The sequence below is a fragment of the Salvelinus sp. IW2-2015 genome, unplaced genomic scaffold (genome assembly GCF_002910315.2).
Source record: "Salvelinus sp. IW2-2015 unplaced genomic scaffold, ASM291031v2 Un_scaffold2604, whole genome shotgun sequence".
Lineage (NCBI taxonomy): Eukaryota > Metazoa > Chordata > Actinopteri > Salmoniformes > Salmonidae > Salvelinus > Salvelinus sp. IW2-2015.
The window spans coordinates 104,990-131,274 of NW_019943912.1; the positions used below are offsets into that span (position 1 = coordinate 104,990).

At 40.0% G+C, this 26,285-nt stretch overlaps 2 protein-coding genes and 1 long non-coding RNA gene across 8 annotated transcripts in view; 2 read left to right on the forward strand and 1 right to left on the reverse strand.

Annotated features, from left to right (window-relative positions):
* The window catches only part of LOC112074361 (zinc finger protein ZFP2-like), a 98,182-nt gene that overhangs the window by 62,812 nt on the left and 9,085 nt on the right, over positions 1-26,285 (reverse strand). The gene's annotated exons all lie outside the window — the stretch shown is intronic.
* On the forward strand, positions 3,788-19,429 carry LOC112074362 (zinc finger protein 180-like). Of its 6 annotated transcripts, XR_011476956.1 has the most exons (4): positions 3,804-4,375; positions 6,656-7,572; positions 18,935-19,151; positions 19,186-19,429. XR_011476956.1 is itself a non-coding variant. In XM_070440492.1 (3 exons), the coding sequence occupies exons 1-2, from the start codon at positions 4,015-4,017 to the stop codon at positions 7,531-7,533; spliced, it is 1,239 nt and encodes a 412-aa protein (XP_070296593.1). In that variant the 5' UTR covers positions 3,804-4,014; the 3' UTR covers positions 7,534-7,572; positions 18,935-19,429. The 6 variants fall into 6 exon arrangements, 5 of the variants coding, with proteins under 5 accessions (XP_070296595.1, XP_070296596.1, XP_070296593.1 ...); XM_070440492.1 differs by having other exon boundaries at positions 18,935-19,429; XM_070440493.1 differs by having other exon boundaries at positions 3,804-4,366; positions 18,935-19,429.
* Positions 19,831-22,162, forward strand: LOC139025385 (uncharacterized). Its single transcript, XR_011476955.1, has 2 exons — positions 19,831-20,461; positions 20,506-22,162. It is a non-coding gene; the product is annotated as an uncharacterized lncRNA (long non-coding RNA).

Below are 26,285 nucleotides of genomic sequence, written 5' to 3' on the forward strand. Positions count from 1 at the left end.
CCCTGTACAATTGATTTCAGCCATGATATGGATATTAGCCTCAGGGGAAAAATCCAGGCGTCTGAATTTGAAAGAGTATTATGTTAACAAAAAGTGACTAACCAAAGAAAGAGCACATGTCAAGTTACACTTACTGCTGTTGACCCGACACTTAATCCAATGCCAGCAGCCTTTACAAATGAGAATAGCTGTTCTGACAAGTTGAAAAAGCTGCTTGTTTAAAAAAATACATTGTAAGATAGTCAATTGTTGCAGATGTTTGTGTATAATACAACACATGAAAGGCAGTATAATAAAATTTGTACTAATACAGTCATCACAATCTGACATCATCCAGTAATTTCTTCTACAACATTTCAAATGTGATAATTGTCTTCCATTCCACTACTGAAGCAAGGCATACTCAAATCACCTCATACTTCAAACATTCAGCCTGACAAAAGATAACATGTTTTATTATTCCATGCTCACCCTTAAGTGAAGTATTGCCAATACATATTAACAAGGGGTGTTACATTTGGTTTTTGATTTTCATATTTACAATTTTATGTAACATTAGTAATCCATAATTATTTATGCAACCAGCTGACCATTTTGTGTACAATTATATTGACAATGTTGCCCTGCTTTTAGAATATCAGGGTTCATTCTCAGATGTGCTAACCCAAATGCATGGACTTGGGGACTGGGCCCCGATCCACCAACATGCCTATCGAGTGAACCCTGAAAAGAGAGAGAGAAGTAAGGTGGAAAGTTACTACGGATAGTATAGGAGTGGTTTGCTGATTGTCTCAAGGGTGGGCATCAACAAGTTTTTGCGTTTAGCCAGTGCGTTGCCATGGATCACAATTTATTTTGACTGCACGTTTTATCCTATTGGAGATAATTTTTTTGGGGGCTCGTTCCAAGGGATGAGAGATCTAGAAGCTAGTGAGTTTTAGGATTCTATTGCAAAGAAAGGATTAAAAAAATAATACGATTGTATATTATTATTTAGAAATACGTGTTTTTTCTTGATTTTTAAATGTTGACAGCCAGTAGACATCATGTATATTGTAGAAGCATTGTAGTTGATTATGTGAAATGAAAGTTTGTTTTCTGTCGGTGGTGAGCAAATTGTCCAACAAAAAACATAGGATATATTTGTGTTTCTTAAAGGGGAAAGTGTTACAGGATTTGGTTTTTCCATTTATGTTTTCAGGTTGAACTTTAGCACGTATAGTCGTTAGCAACGTATAGCTCGTTAGCACGTATAGCACGTCTAGCTCGTTAGCACGTAGGACGCACTGATTGGTGTCACCTCGTTAGGAAATCAAATCAAGTTTATTTATTTTAGCCTTTGTACATCAGCTGAATATCTCGAAGTCGCTGTACAGAAACCCAGCCTAAAACCCAAACAGCAAGCAATGCAGGTGTAGAAGCAGGTGGCTAGAAAAAACTCCCTAGAAAGGCAAAACCTAGGAAGAAACCTAGAGAGGACCAGGCTAAGGGGTGGCCAGTCCACTTCTGGCTGTGCCGGGTGGAGATTATAACAGAACATGGCCAAGATGTTCAAATGTTCATAAATGCCAGCATGGTAAATATAATAATCAGTAGTCAATGTCAGTTGGCTTTCATAGCCGATCATTAAGAGTATGTCTACCGCTCCTGCGGTCTCTAGAGAGTTGAAAACAGCAGGTCTGGCAGTAACCCAGACAGGAAGACCACGTCAGTGACTCAACCCACTCAAGTGACTCACTCCTCCTAGGGACGGCATGGAAGAGCACCAGTAAGCCAGTGACTCATATATATATAAATATATGGACAAGCAATGTCAGAGTGGCATAGACCGATACAGTAGAATAGTATAGAATACAGTATATACATATGAGATGAGTAATACATAGACTAAGATACAGTAGAATAGGATACAGTATATACATATGAGATGAGTAATACATAGACTAAGATACAGTAGAATAGGATAGAATACAGTATTTTTACTGTAATTGTTTTTAGGACAGCTGTTTTTTTAACGTAACATTTTATTGTTGTACTGTGTGTGTGTGTTTATAGCTTTGTTTAATGTTGTGTACGTAAGTTTTTTTTGTCTGAAACGTTGTTCCCCCTGCTGCTACTGGACCAGGTCTCTTTTGGAAAAGAGATGTTATCTCAATGAGAAAAACCTGTATAAATAAAGGTAAAATAAAAAATACAAATATTGAATATATCTATATATTATATAATAATAATATAATATATATCGAAGGTCGAGTCATGCGTCCTCTGAAACCAGCAAAACTGCGCTTCTTAACAGCTACCCGCTTAACCCGGAAGATGCACCAATATGTCGGAGGAAACACTGTTCACCTGACGGCTGAGGTCAGCCTGCAGGCGCCACAAGGATTCGCTAGAGTATTAAAGCCCCCCCCCCCCGGCCAAACCCTCCCCTAACCTGGGCAACGCTTGGCCTATAGTGTGCTGTCCTATGGGACTCCCGATCACAGCAGGTTGTGGTACAGCCCGGGATCAAACCCGGGTCTGTAGTGATGCCTCTAGCCCTTCGATGCAGTACCTTCGACCGCTGCACTACTCGGGTATAACTTTTTTTAACCAATTCTGATGGTTGTTAAAAGTGGGATTTTGACATTATAACCGTTATATCAACACAATCGACACCCCTAACTATCAAACTCTTTGCCACCGTAGACATCAAGTCAGTTGACAATAATGTTTCATACAACGTTGCATTCCATGTTTGAAAGGTCATTTTCATTGAAGACAATCAAAGTTAACATTCCATAAAATTTAAATTCAAGGCTGAGTCTCAAATAGTCGCCTGTCCATTTTAATAGCCGGGCAATGGCACACATTATACCAAATACATTTTGGGTCTGAATTAAAGGAGCTACAATTATAATTTCATTACATGTTTTAAATAAAATGTCAATAATATCTGCATTAATAGTGGAATGATCGTGTTTCACAATATTTCTAAACATAAAAATATATTCTAGATCTTCTATTGTGTTGTTGACTGAATGTTCATGTGTAACTCTGTGTTGTTGTTTTTGTCGAACTGCTTTGCTTTATCTTGGCCAGGTCACAGTTGTAAATGAGAACTTGTTCTCAACTGGCCGACCTGGTTAAATAAAGGAGAAAGATATAACACATAATAATACATAAACATGTAGGAGCAGTATAGACCTAGTCTGTTCATTATATACATCTACATGATGTATTGTTACACCATGTTGGAGCAGTATAGACCTAGTCTGTTCATTATATACATCTACGTGATGTATTGTTACACCATGTAGGAGCAGTATAGACCTAGTCTGTTCATTATATACATCTACATGATGTATTGTTACACCATGAGGAGCCAGTATAGACCTAGTCTGTTCATTATATACATCTACATGATGATTGTACACCATGTAGGAGCAGTATAGACCTAGTTGGTCATTATATACATCTACATGATGTATTGTTACACCATGTAGGAGCAGTATAGACCTAGTCTGTTCATTATATACATCTACATGATGTATTATTACACCATGTAGGAGCAGTATAGACCTAGTCTGTTCATTATATACATCTACATGATGTATTGTTATAATATTCTTATTTAATGGAGAAGAAACAAACGTTTCCCTAAACTTCTTTATAATATTATAATTCAATGAAGAAGAAAAAAAGTGTCCCCTCCTCAACTGCGTTTCCTCCCTCCAGACGGCAGATGGCGATATGTGTCTTTCAGGCGATGTTTCTAGTGTGACGTATTATCTAGTGGACGGAACGCTTCTTCAACAACTGCAGCCACCTCGGTAGCTCGCTAGCCAACAAAGTCGGAACATTACATATATTTAGACATTTTCGTGGTTTATTTGCCACTATGATTTAAACATACTTATGTGGAAACAACTAGGTACCCCATTTAATGTAATATTTACGTTGTAAGTCAGCTAGCTGGCTGGTTAAGTTAGTAATAGTCTAGTCGCTAATGCTAACTAGCTATTATCCCCGACCATGAGCTCACTAAGCTACTCTCCTCCTGCTAAAGAAGAGACGGTCTGCTGGACGGAGAAAGAAACTCTCGTGAAAGAGGAGGAGGAAGAGAAGGATGTTACAATACAAAAACAAGTAGAGGGTGAGGCTGTTACCGTGAAAGAAGAAGATAAAAACGTTTCAGTGAAAGAAGAGGAAGACGCGTTCAGAGTGAAAGAGGAGGAGGAAGAGAAAGAGGATGATGCCGTTTTGGGAGTGGAGGATGACGTGAAAGAATATGAAGAGGTTTTTGGAATGAAGGATGAAGAGGGGGAGATTACTGTCACATTAGAGGAGGACGAAGAAGAGAAGACTGGAGATCTGATTAACACCAGTAAATACAGTGAGTACTATCTTATAAAACAGGGACATTGATCTGAATAACACCAGTAAATACAGTGAGTACTATGAATATTCATTATTATTTTTAAAATCCTTCCTGTTGTGTCAAGTTGGTTGTTGATCATTACTAGAAAGCCATTTTCAAGTCTTTCCATAGACTTTCAAGATGATTTAAGTCCAAACTGTAACTAGGCCACTCAGGAACATTCAATGTCATCTTGGTAAGCTCCTCCAGTGTAGATTTGGCCTTGTGGTTTAAGTTATTGTCCTGGTAGGACAATTTTTGTATTCAGATCTCTGAAATACACTCTACCTACGTAACATTTAGTGTCTCTTTATGTTACGCTGGGAGAACAGTTTTCATGGGCACAGAAATCCTAAATCATTTCAGAGTTTGCAAAATCCAATGGTTTTAACTGAGAGACCTTAACTTTATTGACAACACCCAAATGGATAATGTCATTAATGTGGTTCTTCAATAATTACACATAATTCTTAATACTGTAACTGTTTAGTTAGTCACATGTTCAACTATCTTCAGCTGATCCAGGAAATCATTTTCTGAATGCCAGTCACATGACAAACATCACGACATGCAACAACAACCAAAGTGCTTCTTCATTCATTACTCTGGTAAAGACAGTTATGCCGTGCTCCACGTTGGATCCAACATCCCTAACAAATTGGTGTTTATAATGTTATTGTCTGCTTTATTTACAGTAGGGTCTCGTTAGTCTGTTTGGACACAGAGATCCTTAGCTCATAATGTGTAGAGAACTGTTCCTTGATGGATAGGCTATTGTACAACACACAGAGCTATTTTCCTTTATTCAGGACATTTAGAATGACAACACATTACAGAGTAGCCTAGTGGGATTATTGACAAAATTATCTGGTGATCAGGTTATGAAATGTCATGACAAAGACATTTTTAGTTTCCATGTTTCACCTGAAATATACAATTATTTATAGTCCTAGGTCTATGTTGTTGTTAGGTGAAGTTATGGGTCCTACAGTAGGTCTATGTTGTTGTTAGGGGAAGTTATGGGTCCTACAGTAGGTCTATGGCAGGTATTCCCAAACTGGAGTATGCCGTCAGGGATATGTGTTGGTATCCACTATGTCTCAAAAGCCATGACAGGGAGACATAGTGGAGTGGTAACGCGCGTACAAGCATTTGCTCCCGACGCCACTTGGGTACACTGCAGCATCCACCGAGAGGCTCTTGCTGCCAAGGGAATGCCTGACAGCTTGAAAGACGTTTTGGACACAACAGTGAAAATGGTTAACTTTGTTAAAGCAAGGCCCCTGAACTCGCATGTATTTTCTGCACTATGCAATGATATGGGCAGTGACCAGGTAACGCTTTTACAACATACAGAAGTGCGCTGGTTATCAAGGGGAAAAGTATTGACACGTTTTTTTGAATTGAGAGATGAGCTTAAAGTTTTCTTTACTGACCATAATTTTTACTGGTCCGACCGCTTGCATGATGACGAGTTTCTCACACGACTGGCCTATCTGGGTGATGTTTTTTCTCGGCTGAATGATCTGAATCTAGGATTACAGGGACTCTCCGCAACTATATTCAATGTGCGGGACAAAATTGAGGCTATGATTAAAGAAGTAGGAGCTCTTCTCTGTCTATGTGATATACTGTAGCGAAGCACCTGAGTGAGTTGGCTGCGCAATTACGTAGGTACTTTCCCGAAACAGATGACACAAACATCTGGATTCGTTATCCCTTTCATGCCCCGCCTCCAGTCCACTTACCGCAATCGGAACAAGAGAACCTCATCGAAATTGCAACAAGCGGTTCTGTGAAAATTGAATTTAATCAGAAGCCACTGCCAGATTTCTGGATAGGGCTGCGCTCAAAGAGTATCCTGCCTTGGTAAATCGCACTGTTAAGACACTGATACCCTTTGCAACCAAGTACCTATGTGAGAGTGGATTCCCTCACTAGCATGACAACTAAATACAGGCACAGATCACAGTTGTGACAAACTTATGTTTAATAAATGTACTGTATAGTGTGTGTGTGGCAGGCTTACAATGATTGCAAAAAACAACATTTGAGAGTGCGCTGCTAGAGGTACGAAGCTGCAGGTTGAATGTTTGAAGGGGTACGGAACTATAAAAAGTTTGGGAACCACTGTTCTATAGTATTGGTATAATTTGTAGGTTTCCTCATTAGCAGGGAGGTGTTTCTGCAACCAAGTTGTGTGGATTTCTGCTGTCGTGGGCCTTTAACCATCTGTCTGACTTGTTGTTCACGCAGGAAAGAGACGTGCCTATCGTGGATCCTCTGGGGAGCCTCAACAACATCATGAAGCTGACGAGGCAGAGAAGAGTCCCTCCAGATCAGAACACCTCAAGAAACACCAGCAGAGACCCACAGGGAAGAAATCTCACCACTGCTCTGACTGTGGGAAAGGTTGCAAATCTTCATCAGAACTTAAAATACACCAGCGAGTACACACAGGAGAGAAATCTAACCACTGTTTTTACTGTGGGAAGAGTTACTTAAGATCAAATTCACTAAAAGTACACATGAGAATTCACACTGGAGAGAAACCTTATAGCTGTGATCAATGTGGGAAGAGTTTTACTACATCAAGCCATTGGATTGTACACCTGAGAACACACACAGGAGAGAAACCTTATAGCTGTACCCAATGTGGGAGGAGTTTTACTCAGTCAAGCAACATGTTGTCACACCAGAGAAAACACACAGGAGAGAGATCTTATAGCTGTAATCAATGTGGGAAGAGTTTTACTCAGTCAAGCATCCTGGTATCACACCAGAGAACACACACAGGAGAGAAACCTTATAGCTGTGATCAATGTGGGAAGAGTTTTACTACATCTAGCCATCGGATTGTACATCAGAGAACACACACAGGAGAGAAACCTTATAGCTGTACCCAATGTGGGAAGAGTTTTACTCACTCAAGCAGCATGTTATCACACCAGAGAAAACACATAGGAGAGAAATCTTATAGCTGTAATCAATGTGGGAAGAGTTTTCTTACATCAAGCCATCTGACTATACACCAGAGAACACACACAGGAGAGAAACCTCATAGCTGTTATCAATGTGACAAGAGATACTCTGATAAAAGATCTCTGATCAAACATCAGAAAATACATACATGAAAGAGTTGTTTCATGATATCAATGAAATAATGTCACAATGTAGAATGTTTTAACATTGTAGAATCAGTATTTTAATGATGTCACAATGTAGACCCCTAATCGTTCGCTCCCTGTTAAATTGATTTCAGCATGATATGGATATTAGCCTCATCAATGGAAATTGTTTTGTACTTTGCTCCGTTCATCTTTCCCTCGATCCTGACTAGTCTGCCAGTCCCTGCCACTGAAAACATCCCCACAGCATGATGCTGCCACCACCATGGTTCACCGTAGGGATGGTGTCTGGTTTCCTCCAGACGTGATGCTTGGTATTCAGGCCAAAGAGTTCAATCTTGGTTTTATCAGACCAGAGAATCTTGTTTCTCATGGTCTGAGAGGCCTTTTGGCAAACTCCAAGTGGGCTGTCATGTGCCTTTTATTGAGGAGTGGCTTCCGTCTGGCCACTCTATCATAAAGGCCTGATTGGTGGAGTGCTGTATAGATGGTTGTCCTTCTGGAAGGTTCTCCCATCTCCACAGAGGAACTCTGGAGCTCTGTCATAGTGACCAGCAGGTTTTTGGTCACCTCCCTGAACAAGGCCCTTCTCTCCTGATTGTTCTGTTCTGATGAGTCTTGGTGGTTCCAAACGTCTTCCATTTAAGAATGATGGTGACCCCTGTGTTCTTGGGGACCTTCAATACTGCAAAAAAAATTGGCACCCTTCCCCAGATCTGTTCCTTGACACAATCTTGTCTCGAGGCTCTACGGACAATTCCTTCGACCACATGGCTTGGTTTTTGCTCTGACATGAATTTATGGCAGGTAGACTCCAATCAAGTTGTAGAAACATCTCAACAATGATTAATGGAAACAGGATGCACCTGAACTCAATTTTGAGTTTCATAGCAAAGGGTCTAAATAGTTATGTAAATAAGGTATTTCTGTTTTTCACTTTGTCATTATGGGGTATTGTGTGTAGATTGATGAGGAAAATATTATTTAATACATTTTAGAATAAGGCTGTAATGTAACAAAATGTGTAAACGGTCAAGGGGTCTGAATACTTTCTAAATGCTCTGAATATGCTGTTGGTTTACTGTTAGAATAAGTTGTATGACTACACCAATACTGTTAAAGCAACGATGCATAGATCTAGAAAATGGATGGCCAACCTTGCTGCTAGAGATCTAGCTACTGGGTGTGCAGGTTTCTGTTCCAGCCCTGCACTAACACCTGACATTGTGCTGATTATTTAGGATTAGACACTATTCAACTATTCAATCATGTCTTGTTTTGGAGTCAGATGGATGTCTAAATCTGCGGCCCATTTCCACAGGTGTTCTTTATGATAGGAAATAAAGTGGTGATTCACAGAATGAAGTATAGTGTCTTTTGGGGTCATTGAACATTTCCTGTTTGTCTGTTTTATTTGGTTGTTACTCTCATTTAGTGAAATTGATGCACAATCACTGTCTGGCTGACAGTCTGTGAACTGAGTCATTCTAGTACCACAGAATCAATGTTGTGGGTATTTAATTCTGCTACATTTTAAAATGATTTTATTAATTTAAGCTTCATTTAACTAGACAAGACAGTTAAGAACAAATTCTTATTTACAGTGACAGCCTACCGGGGAACAGTGGGTTTACTGCCTTGTTCAGGAGCAGAACGACAGATTTTTATCTTGTCAGCTCGGGATTCGATCCAGCAACCTTTTGGTTTCTGGCCCAATGCTCTAACCACTAGGCTACCTGCCGGCCCATAGGCGTGTCCAATGCAGACATGATGGATTAGTATTGGCTTATATTATAGACTCATAATGAGGCTGACAATGTTGACAATGTTGAAGGAGAGCAGATTAGACTCATAATGAGGCTCACCATGTTGAAGGAGACCAGATTAGACTCATAACGAGGCTGACCATGTTGAAGGAGACCAGATTAGACTCATAAAGAGGCTGACATGTTGAAGGAGACCAGATTAGCTCATAATGAGGCTGACCATGTTGAAGGGACAGATTAGACTCATAATGAGGATCACCATGTTGAAGGAGACCAGATTAGACTCATAATGAGGCTGACCATGTTGAAGGAGACCAGATTAGACTCATGATCAGTGGTGGAAAAAGTACTCAATTATCATATTTGAGTAAAAGTATAGAAACCTTAATAGAAAGTTACCCAGTAAAATACTACTTGAGTAAAAGTTTTAAAGTATTTGGTTTTAAATATACTTAAGTATCAAAAGTAAAAGTATGAATAATTTCAAATTCCTTATATTAAGCAAACCAGATGGCACCATTTTCTTGTATTTTTATTTACGGATAGCCAGACTCCAACACTCAGACATAATTTACAAATGAAGCATTTGTGTTTAGTGAGTCCGCCAGACCATAGGCAGTAGGGGCGACCAGGGATGTTCTCTGTTTAGTGAGTCCGTCAGACCACAGGCAGTAGGGGCGACCAGGGATGTTCTCTGTTTAGTGAGTCGGAAGGAAGGCTATCACTCCATTTTGCAATGCCATACCCTGTGAACGGCGCTTAATTGGAGCCAATTTCATCCTACAACAAGACAATGACCCAAAACTATGCAAGAACTATTTAGGGAAGAAGCAGTCAGCTGGTATTCTGTCTATAACGGAGTGGTCAGCACAGTCACCGGATCTCAACCCTATTGAGCTGTTGTGGGAGCAGCTTGACCTTATGTTACATAAGAGGTGCCCCTCAAGCCAATATAACTTGTGGGAGATGCTTCAGGAAGCATGGGGTGAAATCAGATTACCTCAACAAATTGACAACTAGAATGCCAAAGGTCTGCAAGGCTGTAAGTGCTGCAGATGGAGGATTCTTTGATGAAAGCAAAGTTTGAAGGACACAATTATTATTCCAATTATAAATCATTATTTATAACCATGTCAACGTCTTGACTATATTTCCTATTCATTTTGCAACTCATTTCATGAATGTTTTCATGGAAAACAAGGACATTTCTAATTGACCCGTAATGTAGGTTCAACAGGTTTGAGCAACACAGAATTTAGAACAGCCAAATGATTATAGATGATGTCCCACACGCCCTAGAGCGTCATCTACTTTGAGGGGCCATGTTCTAGAGCATGAATTGCATGCTGCATTGTGGGTAAATGGTCACTGGCTGACTGATTTATAAATAATAATGAGTAGTTATTTATGATGTAAGGTGATTTGTAGATCAGTCAGTTGGCAGTCGCCTGCAATGTCGAACAATCCCAATACCAAACCAATCAGGTGGTTGTTCGATGAAATTAATCTTCAGACGTCATTGATGACGTGCTGCTGATATAGTGATACAGGCATCGGCACACTGCTTTGAAGTTTAATCCTTTAAAGGCCTCGTACCTCCGGTATCAAACATAACATCCCCATCGAAAAGTTGACAAAACAAAAAGGAGCAAGCAGGTGTGATTTTCTCTTTTGTTTTGAGCCCACGACAAGAAGTCACCAGAGCCTACCGTGCTAACGGGTTCCCACACAACCACACAGTACATGGAAAGCATGAGGTGAACGTTAGCAAGCTTGAGCTAGCCACCGAGCTAGCATACAAACTCGGTAACACAGAGTAGATCCGCCATATGACTTCGAGAAATAGTGCATTGTGGTTAGTTTAGAAGATATCCTGAAAAAAGTCAAAAAAATATGTAATAATGCAAAAACATAACTGTTTGTACGTATAGGGAACCAGATCGTGACTACAACTAAGTTACTACGTTTTTAACCACACTATGTTGTTACACTGGTGAGTAAAAACTCATGCTCCTACACTTTTTGTCAACTGCGTTACCCACTCCAGTCAATAGATGGCGATGTGAGACTTTAAGGCAATACTGATGGTGTGACGTATAATCTTGTGGACGGAACGCTTCTTTCAACAGCAGCAACAATAGTAAGTCAGCCACCTCGGTAGCTTGCTAGACATAATAGCCGAACCAATACAGCTCTTTAGACGCTTTGGTGTATATTAGCCACTGTGTTTTAAACCCTCTTCTGTCGTCTAGTTAGTTATCCGATTTAATTTAATATTTACGGTGTTGTTATTAGTCAGCTAGCGGGCTGGTTAAGTTAGCATTAGCATAGCTAGCTAACATCCCGACAATGAGGTCACTAAGCTACTCTCATCCTGTTAAAGAAGAGGGGGTCTGCTGGATGGAGAAAGAGGAGGATATCACAGTAAAACAAGAAGTAGAGGGTGAGGCCGTTACTGTGAAAGAAGAGAAAGACACGTTCAGAGTGAAAGAAGAGGATGTTACTGTAAAAGGAGAGGAGGATGTTACTGTAAAACAAGAAGTAGATGGTGAGTCTGTTACAGTTAAAGAAGAAAAAGAAGCCTTCAGAGTGAAAGAGGAGGAGGATGTTACAGTAAAAGGAGAGGAGGTTGCAGTTTATGGAGTGAAAGAGGAGGAGGAGGAGATGACTGTTACATCGAAAAAGGAGGAGGAAGAAGAGGAGGAAACTGGATATCTGGGCCCGGTTTCCCAAATGCATCTTAAGGCATCCAATGGTTCTAATGATGAATTTAGCCATAAGATGGTTTTGAGAAACCGTTCCCTGATTAACACTAGTAAGTACTGTCTTAAAAACAGGCACAAACTCTGCAGTTGTTGAACTGATGTTTGGTGTTAAAGCGGAAATCTGCAATTGCTACATCCATATTGTGACTTTTAAATTATTTATTTATAGCCATTGATTCTTGAAGAATATAACACATGCCTCATGAGCTTAGTTCATCTGAACTTAGTTCAACTGTTGTACCCCATCAGAACCCCAAATAAGCTTTTTTTACTCCAACGTTTAGAAACAATGTAAATCAACACTGTATAGCCTCAACATGGTTAAAACTATAATGTTGATATCATTGATTGTCAGTCCTTGCATCCATAGGTCTGTATGAATTTGAGAGTAGTTAAATGTCTCCAACCCCATCATCATCTTATTACCAAAACAGTGGTGGAATGACAGATTTGTATTTGTTAGAACTGCAGATTGGTTGGTTGTGTGTTTTTTTTAAACAGCAACAAAATGGCTGCCCAGAGGCTTGGTTTGGTGAACAGCTGAGGGATGGGGGAAGGAGAAGTGTAACCACTCTCATAGAGAGTTCATAGAGAAAGCTATTGTAGCAACCGTAACCCAACACCTAGGGACCTCGTCAAGAAGTTCAGACATCTTGGCGTAACAGTTATAAGGTGTTGGCTTGACAGTCGCTGGACCCAGGTTTGAGTCCAGCTCAGAGCTCCCCCCTGAATTCAATACACTATGAATACAACGACTGGCCATCCATAAGGTCATAATGATAGTTTAACCAGGTTTCTAGGATATATAGTATATTCTAGAATTCATCCATGATGTCATAATGATAGTTTAACCAGGTTTCTAGGCTATATAGTATATTCTAGAATTCATCCATGATGTCATAATGATAGTTTAACCAGGTTTCTAGGATATATAGTATATTCTAGAATTAATCCGTGATGTCATAATGATAGTTTAACCAGGTTTCTAGGCTATATAGTATATTCTAGAATTCATCCATGATGTGATAGTTTAACCAGGTTTCTAGGATATATAGTATATTCTAGAATTGCCAGTGAAGATTTCCTGTGGAGGCAAATTATTAGAGCTGTTGATAAGTCATTGTATAATATTCAGCCAATTTTTTTCATGCCCTTACATTAAAGGCGAAACATACCTAGATTCAATTACATTCATGAATTGGTTTGAAACTTTTGTTTTAAACCCTTCTCAAAGTTGGTGCCTTGAAACACAGTTTGTCAAAAACCACAATTTTATTTATTTAAATGTTACCTTTATTTAACTAGGCAAGTCAGTTAAGAACAAATTCTTATTTCCAATGATGGCCTACCCCGGACGAAGCTGGGCCAATTGTGCACCACCCTATGGGACTCCCAATCACGGCTGGTTGTGATACAGCCTGTAGTGACGCCTCAAGTACAGAGATACATTGTCTTAGACCGCTGTGCCACCTCATGTCTGGAAACCTCTGGAATCATGTTCCAGTGTCCCCAACTAAAATACATCTTGGTCAACCAAGAGTCATCTGTTCTTTCTATCAATCGCTCCATGTGTTTTAATAAAATCAACTCTATGTGCGTAACTTGTCTGATGCTTTAAGCATGCTGTTTGATTAAATAATTACAGATACACAAGTTACTTGAGGGAGCCAGTCATCAATATAACAGAGAAAAACTCTTCCCTCCTCCCCCCTCCGCTGCTGGACTTTGTAAATTCTGTCATTATGCTCCTGAAGTTTTCAGTAATTGACTACACCAGCGGTCGTCAAACTTTTCCATTTAGAGTGACAATGTATCTGACCATTTCTACCGATCTGCGTGCCAGTTATGATTTTCATATGCACATTTTTGTGGAACAATTTAATTTATAATTGTATCTCAAAATCATTGTCTGTGATTAATCTACATTCTATCTAAATCTAAATGAAAATTATACAAATCTAAAAGTAACTTTTATTGCCATTCCCAACTATGTAATTTTTTGCCTACATAACAGATAAAAACATTGCAGCCTGCAGGTAGAAAATATCCTGATAAAAATAAATATCCTAGAAATCACATTGGCTGCTCATGGCCTGTCTACAACAAACTTGAAACATTGTATCAACTGGGTCCTCCAAAACCTGTGATAGCAAGCTTGCAACATTGTATAAAATATTCTGGGCCCTCAGTTTCCCACTCCAGTGAGTTTGGGACAGACACAGCTGTCGGCTATTTGTGCAAAGGATAAGAAGTTATCAGGTATTTTATGACATTTCCACTGGATCAGAGCATTACATTTTTCCCTTTCATGCAGAGTGGAAATGGAAACGAAAATACTTTGAGGAACTATTGTCGTACGCAATTGATTTTGATTAGACTTTGTTTACTTGCTGTTTGGAGGTGAAGAAAAAGTTATTTTGAGAAGCTCCACGACTCATTAGTGGTGCAGCGTTAAGACAATGAGAAATACTATCAGACATCCTCAAATGGGCACATTTATAGGCCTACATTTGCACGCAGGCCAGGTAGACTAGTCCTACTTCTATATGCGTAATTAGGTGTGCGTCCTTACTCAACATTGACAGGAGTGTTTCAAACAAAAGACAATGAATAAATTGACAAAACTAACGCATCTTGCGGGGTAAGGTCTGGGCCGTTTCATTTAGTGTCCGTTTGGGTCGGCATGGGGAATGATTGTATTTTCCCATAGTATGTTGTACCGAAGTTGACCGACTGAAAGGGAGTGTAACTTTATGATTATTATTGGATTCTAAACTTTGAACATTGAGATATTAAAGACATGATAGATCAGACACAAAGTATATAAAGGAGTGAGATCTGTAGAAAGACAGAGGGGCTGTGGAATGTGCTGGGTGGACGGGAGGAGATCACAGGATTGCTTTAGGGGAAGTGAATGGACATCTCTGGATTAGGCGAAGGAGGGGTTGAGGTCAGGAGGTACAGGTCAGATCACCTGAAGGGAGTAATAAGGGTTTAGTATCCAGTTACCCTCTTCCTGTCGAACCAGAAGATGTAAGGATTGGAGAGAAGGAGTGTCCAAAGTGGGGTATATATACTTGTGATGGTGAGAACATGTTTTTGTCTGAATTACAGCTGTAATGACCCTTTGGGAAGAATTCAACTAGGTTAAACTTCTCTAGTGTCCGTGAGTTATTTACTCAGAAAAATTAGAACAAAACACTATAATTACTGTTCCCTGAAGGAGGGAACCGAGGTACAACATCTGTTTGGCCCCACCCCTTCCTGGGTCGGTGAAGAGCGGTATTAAATTTAAGGAATAAAGCCTCACACTCATCACCTGTGGAAGGCGTAGCAGTAAGACATGTTTGTTGTTGTAAATGTTTTTTTTTGCCTTTTTGTATATATTGCAATATATTTCAATCTCTTTTTACATTTTAAAATTAAATATACCTTCCGGCAACCCGCCTCACCCAATGTGATACGGATCTGCTATTTTTTAGACCTTATAGGTAGAACCTCCATCAGAGGCTAATTAGCTATTAGCTATTTAGTCATTGTTAGCCACTGCTAGCGGCCTTTACCTTTAGCTCAGACACCAGCCGCTTTTAGCCTGGATAATACCTGCCAGTCTGCACAGCGCGATATCAACCCTGAGCATATCGGACTGTTTTTCTCCACTACATCACCGTATTCCTGCCGTAAGCTCTGGACCATTACACCGGATAATCGCAACTAGCTGGTTGCTACCGAGTGGCCCAGCCCCGAAGCTAGCCTTGAGCCAGGCCCATCTCCCGGCCACTACATCACCGGATTCCTGCCGTAAGCTCCGGACATTTTCACCGGAGTGGCTAACACCCTTGTCCCAAAGCTAGCCTCGAGCCAGGTGCATCTCCCTGCTAGCAAACAACATTACTCCAGCTACAATACCTCTTTTGCCAATTGGCCTGGATCCTTTGTTGACACGGAGCCCCGCCGATCCATCACGACTGGTCTGCCCGATGCAATTCCGTCCGATGTGCCCTCAACCGGCCTTTGCCAGACGTCGGTGACGCCCTTGTCCCGAAGCTAGCACCAGTTTGCCTTGAGCCAGGCGCATCTCCCGGCTAGCATAGTAACGACTACCTAACGGCTTCCCTGTTTCATATATTGCTGTTCACTGGACCTTATAATCACTTGGCTACATAGCTGATGCCTGCTGGACTGTTCATTAATCACGGTACTCCATTTTGTTTATTTTATTAATCCGTTGGCCCTATCCTCGAACTCAGGCCCTGTGTGTAGTTAACTGACCCTCTCAGCCCATTCATTGACATTTGCGTGTCAAATTACGTGTTGTTGTCTTAGCTGATTAACTGTTGTCTTACCCGTTGTTGTCTTAGCTAGCTCTCCCAATCAACACCTGTGATTGCTTTATGCCTTGCTTTATGTCTCTCTAATGTCAACATGCCTTGTATACTGTTGTTTAGGGTAGTTATCATTGTTTTATTTTACTGTGGAGCCCCTAGTCACACTCAACATGCCTCAGAGAACTCTTTTGTCCCAAATCCCACACATGTGGTGACCTCACCTAGCATAAATAGTGCGTCCAGAGATGCAACCTCTCTTATTGTCACTCAATGTCTAGGTTTACCTCCACTGTACCCGCACCCTACCAAACCCTGTTACATTATGCTCCTTTTATTCTCTGTTCACACCGCACTAGATGACCAGTTCTGATAGCCTTTAGCCGTACCCTCATCCTACTCCTCTGTTCCTCGGGTGATGTAGAGGTTAACCCAGGCCCTGTGTTTCCCCAGGCGCTCACATTTGTTGACTACTGTAACCATAAAAGCCTTGGTTTCATGCATGTTAACATCAGAAGCCTCCTCCCTAAGTTTGTTTTACTCACTGTTTTAGCACACTCCGCCAACTTTGATGTCCTTGCCGTGTCTGAATCATGGCTTTGGAAGGCCACCAAAAATTCTGAAATTTCCATCCCCATCTACAACATTTTCCATCAAGATAGAACTGCCAAAGGTGGAGGACTTACAATCTACTGCAGAGATGGCCTGCAGAGTTCTGTCATACTTTTCAGGTCCATGCCCAAACAGTTCGAGCTTCTAATTTAAAAAAATGAATCTCTTCAGAAATAAGTCTCTCACTGTTGCCGCCTGTTACAGACCCCCCTCAGCTCCCAGCTGTGCCCTGGAAACCATATGTGAATTGATTGCCCCTCATCTATCTTCAGAGTTCGTTCTGTTAGGTGACCTAAACTGGGATATGCTTAACACCCCGGCCGTCCTACAATCCAAGCTAGATGCCCTCAATCTCACACAAATTATCAAGGAACCCACGAGGTACAACCCTAAATCTGTAAACATGGGCACCCTCATAGATATTATTCTGACCAACTTGCCCACCAAATACACCTCTGCTGTTTTCAATCAGGATCTCGCGATAACTGTCTCATTGCCTGTATCTGTTATGGGTCCGCGGTCAAACGACCACCCCTCATCACTGTCAAACGCTCCCTAAAACACTTCTGCAATCAGGCCTTTCTAGTCGAAGTGGTTGATTTGCGATGATAACACAAACATTATATTAAGCAGGACATTCAAACAAGCCTTACAATTATAATCCAAAGTAGTGTGAAATGCACTCATAAGCAACCTGGAAATGGAGGTTACTCCCCTGAGTTTTCCCCTATTCACATTCAGAATACATTGTGAAAAACTAAAATCTTTGCTCACCATTTTTGCTCCAGGCAGATATAGTACATCCATAACTATCGGTTTCCTCATTAGCGGGGAGGAGTTTCGACAACCAAATTGCATGTGCATCGCCCTCATGCCGCAATTTTAGCAAACACAGAAAGAGGCCTATTTTGGAGACCAAAAGTCGTCTGGCACACTGCTTAGAGTTTCAACAACATGAATAACTTATTTCTAGTCTGCAATCTTAGATGTTACTACTAATGTGAAAATGAGACAAAATATGACTATTCTTGCTAATTTTAAGACAAATGTCAAATAATCATTACATTCAATACAGACGTCAATTGTTGTACAACATCATGTCTACGCTGTTGGCATCACTTTTACAGTGGAGTTTCGCTGTTGTGGGCCTTTAACCATCTGTCTGACTTTGTTGTTCACACAGGTGAGAGACGGGACTACCGTGGGTCCTCTGGGGAGCCTCAACAACATCATGATGCTGACGAGGCAGAGAAGAGTCTCTCCACATCAGAACACCTCAATAAACACCTGCGGAGATCCACAAGGAAGAGATCTCACCGCTGTTCTGATTGTGGGAAATGTTTAAAATCTTCATCAGTACTTAAAATACACCCGAGAAATCACATGGGAGAGAAACCTTACTGCTGCTCTGACTGTGGGAAGAGTTTTACTCTGTCAACCAGCCTGATATCACACCAGAGAACACACACAGGAGAGAAACCTTATAGCTGTGATCAATGTGGGAAGATTTATACTAAGTCTAGCTGTCTTGTTGTACACCAGAGAACACACACAGGAAAGAAATCGTATAGCTGTGATGAATGTGGGAAGATTTATACTAAGTCTAGCTGTCTTGTTGTACACCAGAGAACACACACAGGAGAGAAACCTTATAGCTGTGCTCAATGTGGGAAGAGTTTTACCATGTCTAGCAGTCGGACTAGACACCAAAGAACACACACAGGAGAGAAACCTTATAGCTGTACTCAATGTGGGAAGAGTTTTACTTGGCTAAACAACCTAGTATCACACCAGAGAACACACACAGGAGAGAAACCTCATAGCTGTAATCAATGTGGGACGAGATACTCTGATAAAAGATCTCTGATTAATCATCAGAAAATACATGTAGTTGTTTCATGATATCAATAAAATAATGTCACAATGTAGAATGTAGTAGGAGTATTTTAATGATGTCACAATGTAGAAGCCTAAACGTTTGCCCCCTGTTCTATTGATTTCAACATGATATGGATATTAGCCTCAGGGGAAAAATCCAGGCTCTGAATTGAATGAGTACTATTTATATGATTTAACAAAAAGTGACTAACAAAACAGCTGTGTTACACACCATGTTGGTGACCCACTTGAATCAAAATGCAACACTTCAAAATGTAGTTAGCTGTTTTCTACAAATTGTCATCTAACCAGGGATGTACACATTATTCCCAGATTCCGTGTGGTTTTTGAGCTGTTAGTTTTAACAGGACATGCCACCTCCTCTCGCACAATTGATGTCAATGTGATATCGATGAGTGATGACAAATAAGTGTTGTGTTCCTTTGTTTTGCGACCCCTACATTTAAATGCATCACTCCAAAATGTAGCTGACTGTCTTCTGCAGGTTGTCCTCTAACCAGTGAGGTAAAAGATATCTCCCATTTCCATGTGTTTTTTTTAGTTGTGTTAGTTTCAACAGCACGAACAACCTGATTTCCCCCCTAATTGATATCAGTGATTTATTGCTACTTGTCAAAACAACAGCGGTTTTGGTGCTTGTGTCCATGGTGAGGACAACATGGTTTCTGATTGTCTCAAGGTTCCATTGATCCTTCCATTCCAACGTTCCATGGATCACAAATTATTTTTCATTTCTGGTGCTTGTGCAGTTTATAAGGTGCTTGTTTAAAAAGTAAAATGATTATTGTGGCACATTTGTTTAAATAGTAAATGTTATGTTTTGGTTTTCAATTTATCAAACTGTTAATGCATATTGATTTGGACACGTTCATTAAAAAGATGTTGAAAATAAGGTTGGTTTAAAGTGAAAGTTGAGAAGATGTCGGATCGTTTTTTTTCAATGACTTGAAAACAACTTAATTTCAAGGTACTTGCAGCCTATACACAAGGACACAGTATAATAAATTGGTCTATAATCAATTTTATTAACAATCTGACATCACTCCAGTATTTCTTGACAACATTCAAGTGCTAATTGTCTTTATTCCACTACTGAAGAAGCATGACTCAAATCACCTCATATTTCAAACATTCAGCCTGACAAAAGATACATGATTTATTATTCCATGCCTCACCATTAAGTTAATTATTGCCAATACATATGAACAAAGGGGTGTATATTTGGTTTTGATTTTCATATTTACAATTCATGTAACATTTAGTATTCATAATTATTTATGCAACCAGCTGACCAATTTTGGGTACAATTATATTGACAATGTTGCCCTGCTTTTAGAATATCAGGGTTCATTCTCAGATGTGCTAACCCAAATGCATGACATTGGGGACTGGGCCCGATCCAACAACATGCCTATCGAGTGAACCCTGAAAAGAGAGAGAGAAGTAAAGTGGAAAGTTACTACGGATATTGCAGGATTTGGTTGCTGATTGTCTCAAGGGTGGGCAGTCAGCAAGTTTTGCGTTTAGCCAGTGCGTTGCCATGGAACACAATTTATTTTGACTGCACGTTTTTCCCTATTGGAGACACATTTTTGGGGGGCTCGTTCCAAGGGGACGAGAGTTCTAGAAGCTAGTGAGTTTTAGGAAGAGGAGAGTTCTAGAAGCTAGTTAGTTTTAGGATTCTATTGAAAGAAAAAGGATTTAAAAAATAATAAGATTATATATTATTATTTAGAAATACGTGTTTTTTCTTGTTTTTATTTGTTGACAGCCAGTAGACACTATGTTTATATTGTAGAAGCATTGTAGTTGATTATGTGAAATGGAAGTTGTTTTCTGTTGGTGGTGAGCAAACTTGTCCAACAAAAATATAGGATATATTTGTCTTAAGGGGGAAGGTGTTACAGGCTTTGGTTTTTCCATTTATGTTTTGAGGTTGGACTTTAGCACGTATAGCTCGTTAGCAAGTATAGCTCGTTAGCACGTAGGGTGCACTGAGTGGTGTCACCTCGTTAGTCAGTATGTGTTACACCTGTGCTGGCTTGTCCATCTCGTTAGTGGGAAGGTGTTTCACCTGAGCTGGTCCAGGTTCTATTTAAGTGTCTGGCCAAGTGCTCCAGTTGTCTTGATAGATGTGGAGAGTCAACCCCTTTAGTTGCTCCACCTTTTTGGTTTGCTTCCTGTCTTTAAGTTTGGTGTGGGTTTTTCTTTTGTTTTACTTCTTCTTGGGCAGATTTAGTGGGTCTCATGGTGGGTGTCTTTTATGTCCCAGTTGTTGTTACTTGTCAACTTTCATTGGACACCCCCATAGTGTCTTTCAGAGCCCATCCTAAAAAACAAGCTTATATTTTGGGTTGGATATTAAAAAAATGTAATCAATGGCATTTCCTTAGGATGCTCATTAGTCTTTAAGTTATTGTTTTTTTATCCTCTTATCCTCTTATGTTTGTGTACTAAATATTTCTGTTTATTTTCATAGATTTTTCCTGTGAAGCCATTGTGTTGCATGTCTGAAATGTGCTGTATAAATAAAGCTTGATTGGATTTGAACAAGTGAACCCAATGACTGACCAATCAACAGACTCTTGGTCCCTGTTAGTATGAAAAACAGTATCACTTTTCCAGCCTGCTGAAGGCCTGGTGGAGTGGTAAACACCACCCCCGGCTCTACCAGGGGCTTGTGGTGGTCTCCCACTGCTCTAATGGTGGAGTGGTAAACACCACCCCCAGCTCTACCAGGGGCTTGAGGTGGTCTCCCACAGCTCTGCTGGTGGAGTGGTAAACACCACCCCCTGCTCTACCAGAGGCTTGAGGTGGTCTCCCACAGCTTTCCTTATGTCATGTTCTGTGGCCTTGCCGTTCCATTTCTTGACTGCCCCTGCAACACAGAAATAAACACATTTAGACATATTATATAAAACATTAAAAGTAATGGATATGGAGCATCTATGGCCTCAGTTACACCTGGCACCTAAATGTGACTTCTGTCATCCGATCACTCCAAGCTGAATTAGGTTCAGATCTACCAGGATGGGCCTTTGACAGTCTGGACGCAGTCATGCCAATGAATATAAATAAGCAACGTAAAGAGGTGGGGTGAATGAGTGGGGAAAAGTACATTCTACACAAATGACCTTAATAATAGCAAAGAACAAATGTTTTTGCCTGGGGGAAAATTAACTTTCATACAGCCAAAAGGGGTGAGAAATTACACCAATATCAGTGGACAATTTGCACTTATGTAAATAAACATAGATAATGGAACATATTCCCTTTTGCTTATGTGATGAACCGCTAAGGGGACATAAATATTTACCATCTAAACCATGTGTGACCTCTCACCTCTCTGGCTGTAGAAGTGTTCTTCCTAACCAGTCCCTCAACAGCTCTCTGACTGAGCTCCACCCTCACTGGGTCTTCAGAGGAGAGGAAGGCTGAGGAGGGATGGAAGGATGAATGGATCAGTCAGTCAATAAAGTGTAGAGCTGCTGTCTATGCTGTCTGACAAAATCACTATTTTAGTAGTTCATTAAAGTAAATAAGGCTTTATGACTGCTGAATACCAACTATCAATCACTTAGATCATGTATTTTCAGGTAGAGATACATCCTTGGGATGTCCCTAGCCCGTTGAAGTTAACATTTAAATGGTTAAGGTTAGGGTTTAGGGTAGGGATGTCCCAAGGATCCCAGATAGCATTGAGCCTTCTTCTGTCTCTTTTACATAGCAGGTGATTGGTTCTGACTTCTGAACTTGAAAATATGAAATATCCTTATTATGTGAAATTGAATGAAACAATAATGTATGTTGATGCTAATATGATGTATAATATTCCATGATGTTTCTATATGATAACAATAGAGTAATATATGTAATATGATGTACAATATTCCATGATGTTTCTATATGATAACAATAGAGTAATATATTTAATATGATGTACAATATTCCATGAGTTTCTATATGATAACAATAGAGTAATATATTTAAATGATGTGTACAATATTGCTGATGTTTCTATATGATAACAATAGAGTAATATATTTAATATGATGTACAATATTCCATGATGTTTCTATATGATAACAATAGCATAATATATTTAATTTGCCATATACTATTTTTGAACAGTTTAACAAATTCATTTTTATTAACTTAATTATTATGATTCAACGTCAGTTCACCGTCTCACCTCATACTGTATTGGAGCAGGAGCAGCAGCAGCTGACTGCCCGGTTCAACGTTAGTTCACCGTTTCACCTCATACTGTATTGGAGCAGCAGCAGCTGACTTGATCGTTGATGCTAATCAGCATGTGTTGAATCTGAGAGTAAATAGAGCCGACTACAACTCTAAACATGAATGGTTCAACTGGAGTTGTTCTCAGATCCCCTAAGAACCGGAGGGTTCTTGGTCAATGAAAAACAGCCCCAAAAGGTTCTTCAAAAAACTTGTTGGTGGGTTCATCGAGGAACCTCCGTTGTTGCTGGACTTCTTCCGGGAACTTCGCAATTACAACTGAAAACGATTGTGACAAGTTTGGATGCGACAACAAGTTAAAAAGGTTACGTTGGGTTGATGTTTGGCTCTGAATATGTCTCGAAATAATTTATAATAATAATAATATAACATAATAATTAATAACGGAGACAATTATGGTTTTCTGTGAATATCTTCCATAACGTTACTATAGCTAATTACCGTAAATATTAGAAAGCCGGGTTTGACCGTCGGCGTTGTATGAGCTACAGTACAGTACCGTTATCTAGCTAGCTAACGTTATGTCCTAACTATGCACAACTAGGTTTGGATTATTTCCCTCAACTATATTCTTTCCCATATATTGTATATCGTTTCCATAAAGCCAACATGGCTTTACACTCATTAACGTAAGTTTACAATCTAGAGCAGTTCTCACTTTTGTGATAATGAACTAACTAACTAAGGATGGTGACCTGTCCAGACGAGATGTTACAACGAACTGAATCGTCAATGGAGGTCTTCCTCTTTATATAGCCTGCTACAGCATGCAATACTATTAACTCACAAGGGGGCATAACGTTACATGGACAATACTATCCCATTTTGGATACGTTACATGGACAATACTATCCCATTTTGGAAACGTTACATGGACAATACTATCCCATTTTGGAAACGTTGCATGGACAATACTATCCCATTTTGGAAACGTTACATGGACAATACTATCCCATTTTGGAAACGTTACATGGACAATACTATCCCATTTTTGGAAACGTTACATGGACAATACTATCCTTTTGGAACGTACATGACAATACTACTATTGGAAACGTTACAATGGGACAATCACTTCCCATTTTGGAAACGTTACGCATGGACATACTATCCCATTTTGGAAAACGTTACATGGACATTACTATCGCCACTTTTGGAAACGTTTGCATGGACAATCTATCCCATTTTGGAAACGTTACATGGACATACTATCGCCATTTTTTGGAAAAACGTTACATGACAATACTATCCCATTTTGGAAACGTTACATGGCAAACGTATGCGACAATGTATTGGAAACGTTACATGGACAAATACTATCCATTTTGGAAACGTTACATGGACAATACTATCCGATTTTGGGAAACGTTACATGACAATACTATCCATTTTTGGAAACGTTACATGGACAATATATCCCATTTTGGAAACGTTACATGGACAATACTATCCCATTTTGGAAACGTTAACATGGACAATACTATCCCATTTTGGGAAGAAGTTAACATGGAAATACTATTCAACTTTTGGAAACGTTAATGTACGAAGTACTATCCCATTTTGGAAACCGTTACATGGACAATACTTCTCGGATTGTTGAAACGTTACATGGACAATCTATCCCATTTGTAGGACAACGTTACAGGACAATACTATCGCCATTTTGTAGAGACGTTACATGAACAATACTGATCCCATTTGGTAGAACGTTACATGGTACAGATACTGATCCCATTTGGAACTACGGTACATTGAACAATACTATCCATTTTGGGAAACGTTACATGGACATATACTGTCCATTTTGGAAAACGTTACATGGACAGTACTGTCAGTCGTCATTCGTTCCGGAAAGCGTTATCATGTACGCTTCCCTTGTGGAGGGAAATTCAAGCTTAGATGGTAGCTGTAGATTGGGATTCAATGCATAATGGTATAATACAGTGTCTAGACTACCTCTTTTGTATAAAGGCCCTTTCAGAATGCCAAACAACGATATTGCAGCTGCAGCAAATGTTGCGTATGATTTCTCAAGTCAAGCCTGGAAATATTGAACAATTTGCTGTACAAAGATATCTTGAAATGTGATATTAGGGCGTATGGGCAGTGACTGTTACTGTATGGCAGTACTAGTATGTGGCTAGTGCTTTCTCCAATATGTTCTTCTTACTTTTGCATTAAATTGTAATGTACGATGCCATTTATCTTCAATATTTATTTAATATATACACTGCTCAAAAAAAATAAAGGGAACACTTAAACAACACAATGGTAACTCAGTCAACTCAACTTTCTGTGAAATCAAACCTGTCCACTTAAGGAAGCAACACTGGATTGACAATAAATTTCACATGCTGTTGTGCAAAAATGGAATAGACAAAGGTGGAAATTATAGGCAATTACCAAGACAACCCCCATAAAGGAATGGTTCTGTCAGGTAGGTGACCACCAGACCACTTCTCAGTTCCTATGCTTCCTGGCTGGATGTTTTGGTCACTTTGAATGCTGGCGGTGCTTTCAACTCTAGTGGTAGCATGAGACGGAGTCCTACAACCCACACAAGTGGCTCAGGTAGTGCAGCTTCATCCAGGATGGCACATCAATGCGAGCTGTGGCAAAAAGGTTTGCTGTGTCTGTCAGCGTAGTGTCCAGAGCATGGAGGCGCTACCAGGAGACAGGCCAGTACATCAGGAGACGTGGAGGAGGCCGTAGGAGGGCAACAACCCAGCAAGCAGGATCGCTACCTCCCGCCTTTGTGCAGGGAGGAGCACTGCAGAGCCCTGCAAAATGACCTCCAGCAGCCACAAATGTGCATGGTGTCTGCTCAAGACGGTCAGAAACAGACTCCATGAGGGGTTGGGTAGGGCCCGACGTCCACGGGTGGGGGGTTGTTGCTATTAGAGCAAACTTCCTAACATAACTAAGTGGATACGATATAACACATAAAGCTGAAAATCTGTATTTTAGCATCAAGTCTACAATATTGTAGTTAGTCTAATGATTCATTTTAATGTATGTTGTTTTTATTGTACATCATTATTTTTTATTTTAAATGTCATGAAAAGCACTAATACAAAGTAAATGTATTATTTTATATCGGTCTGGACATGTTTCTTGCCAGGAAATTGTTG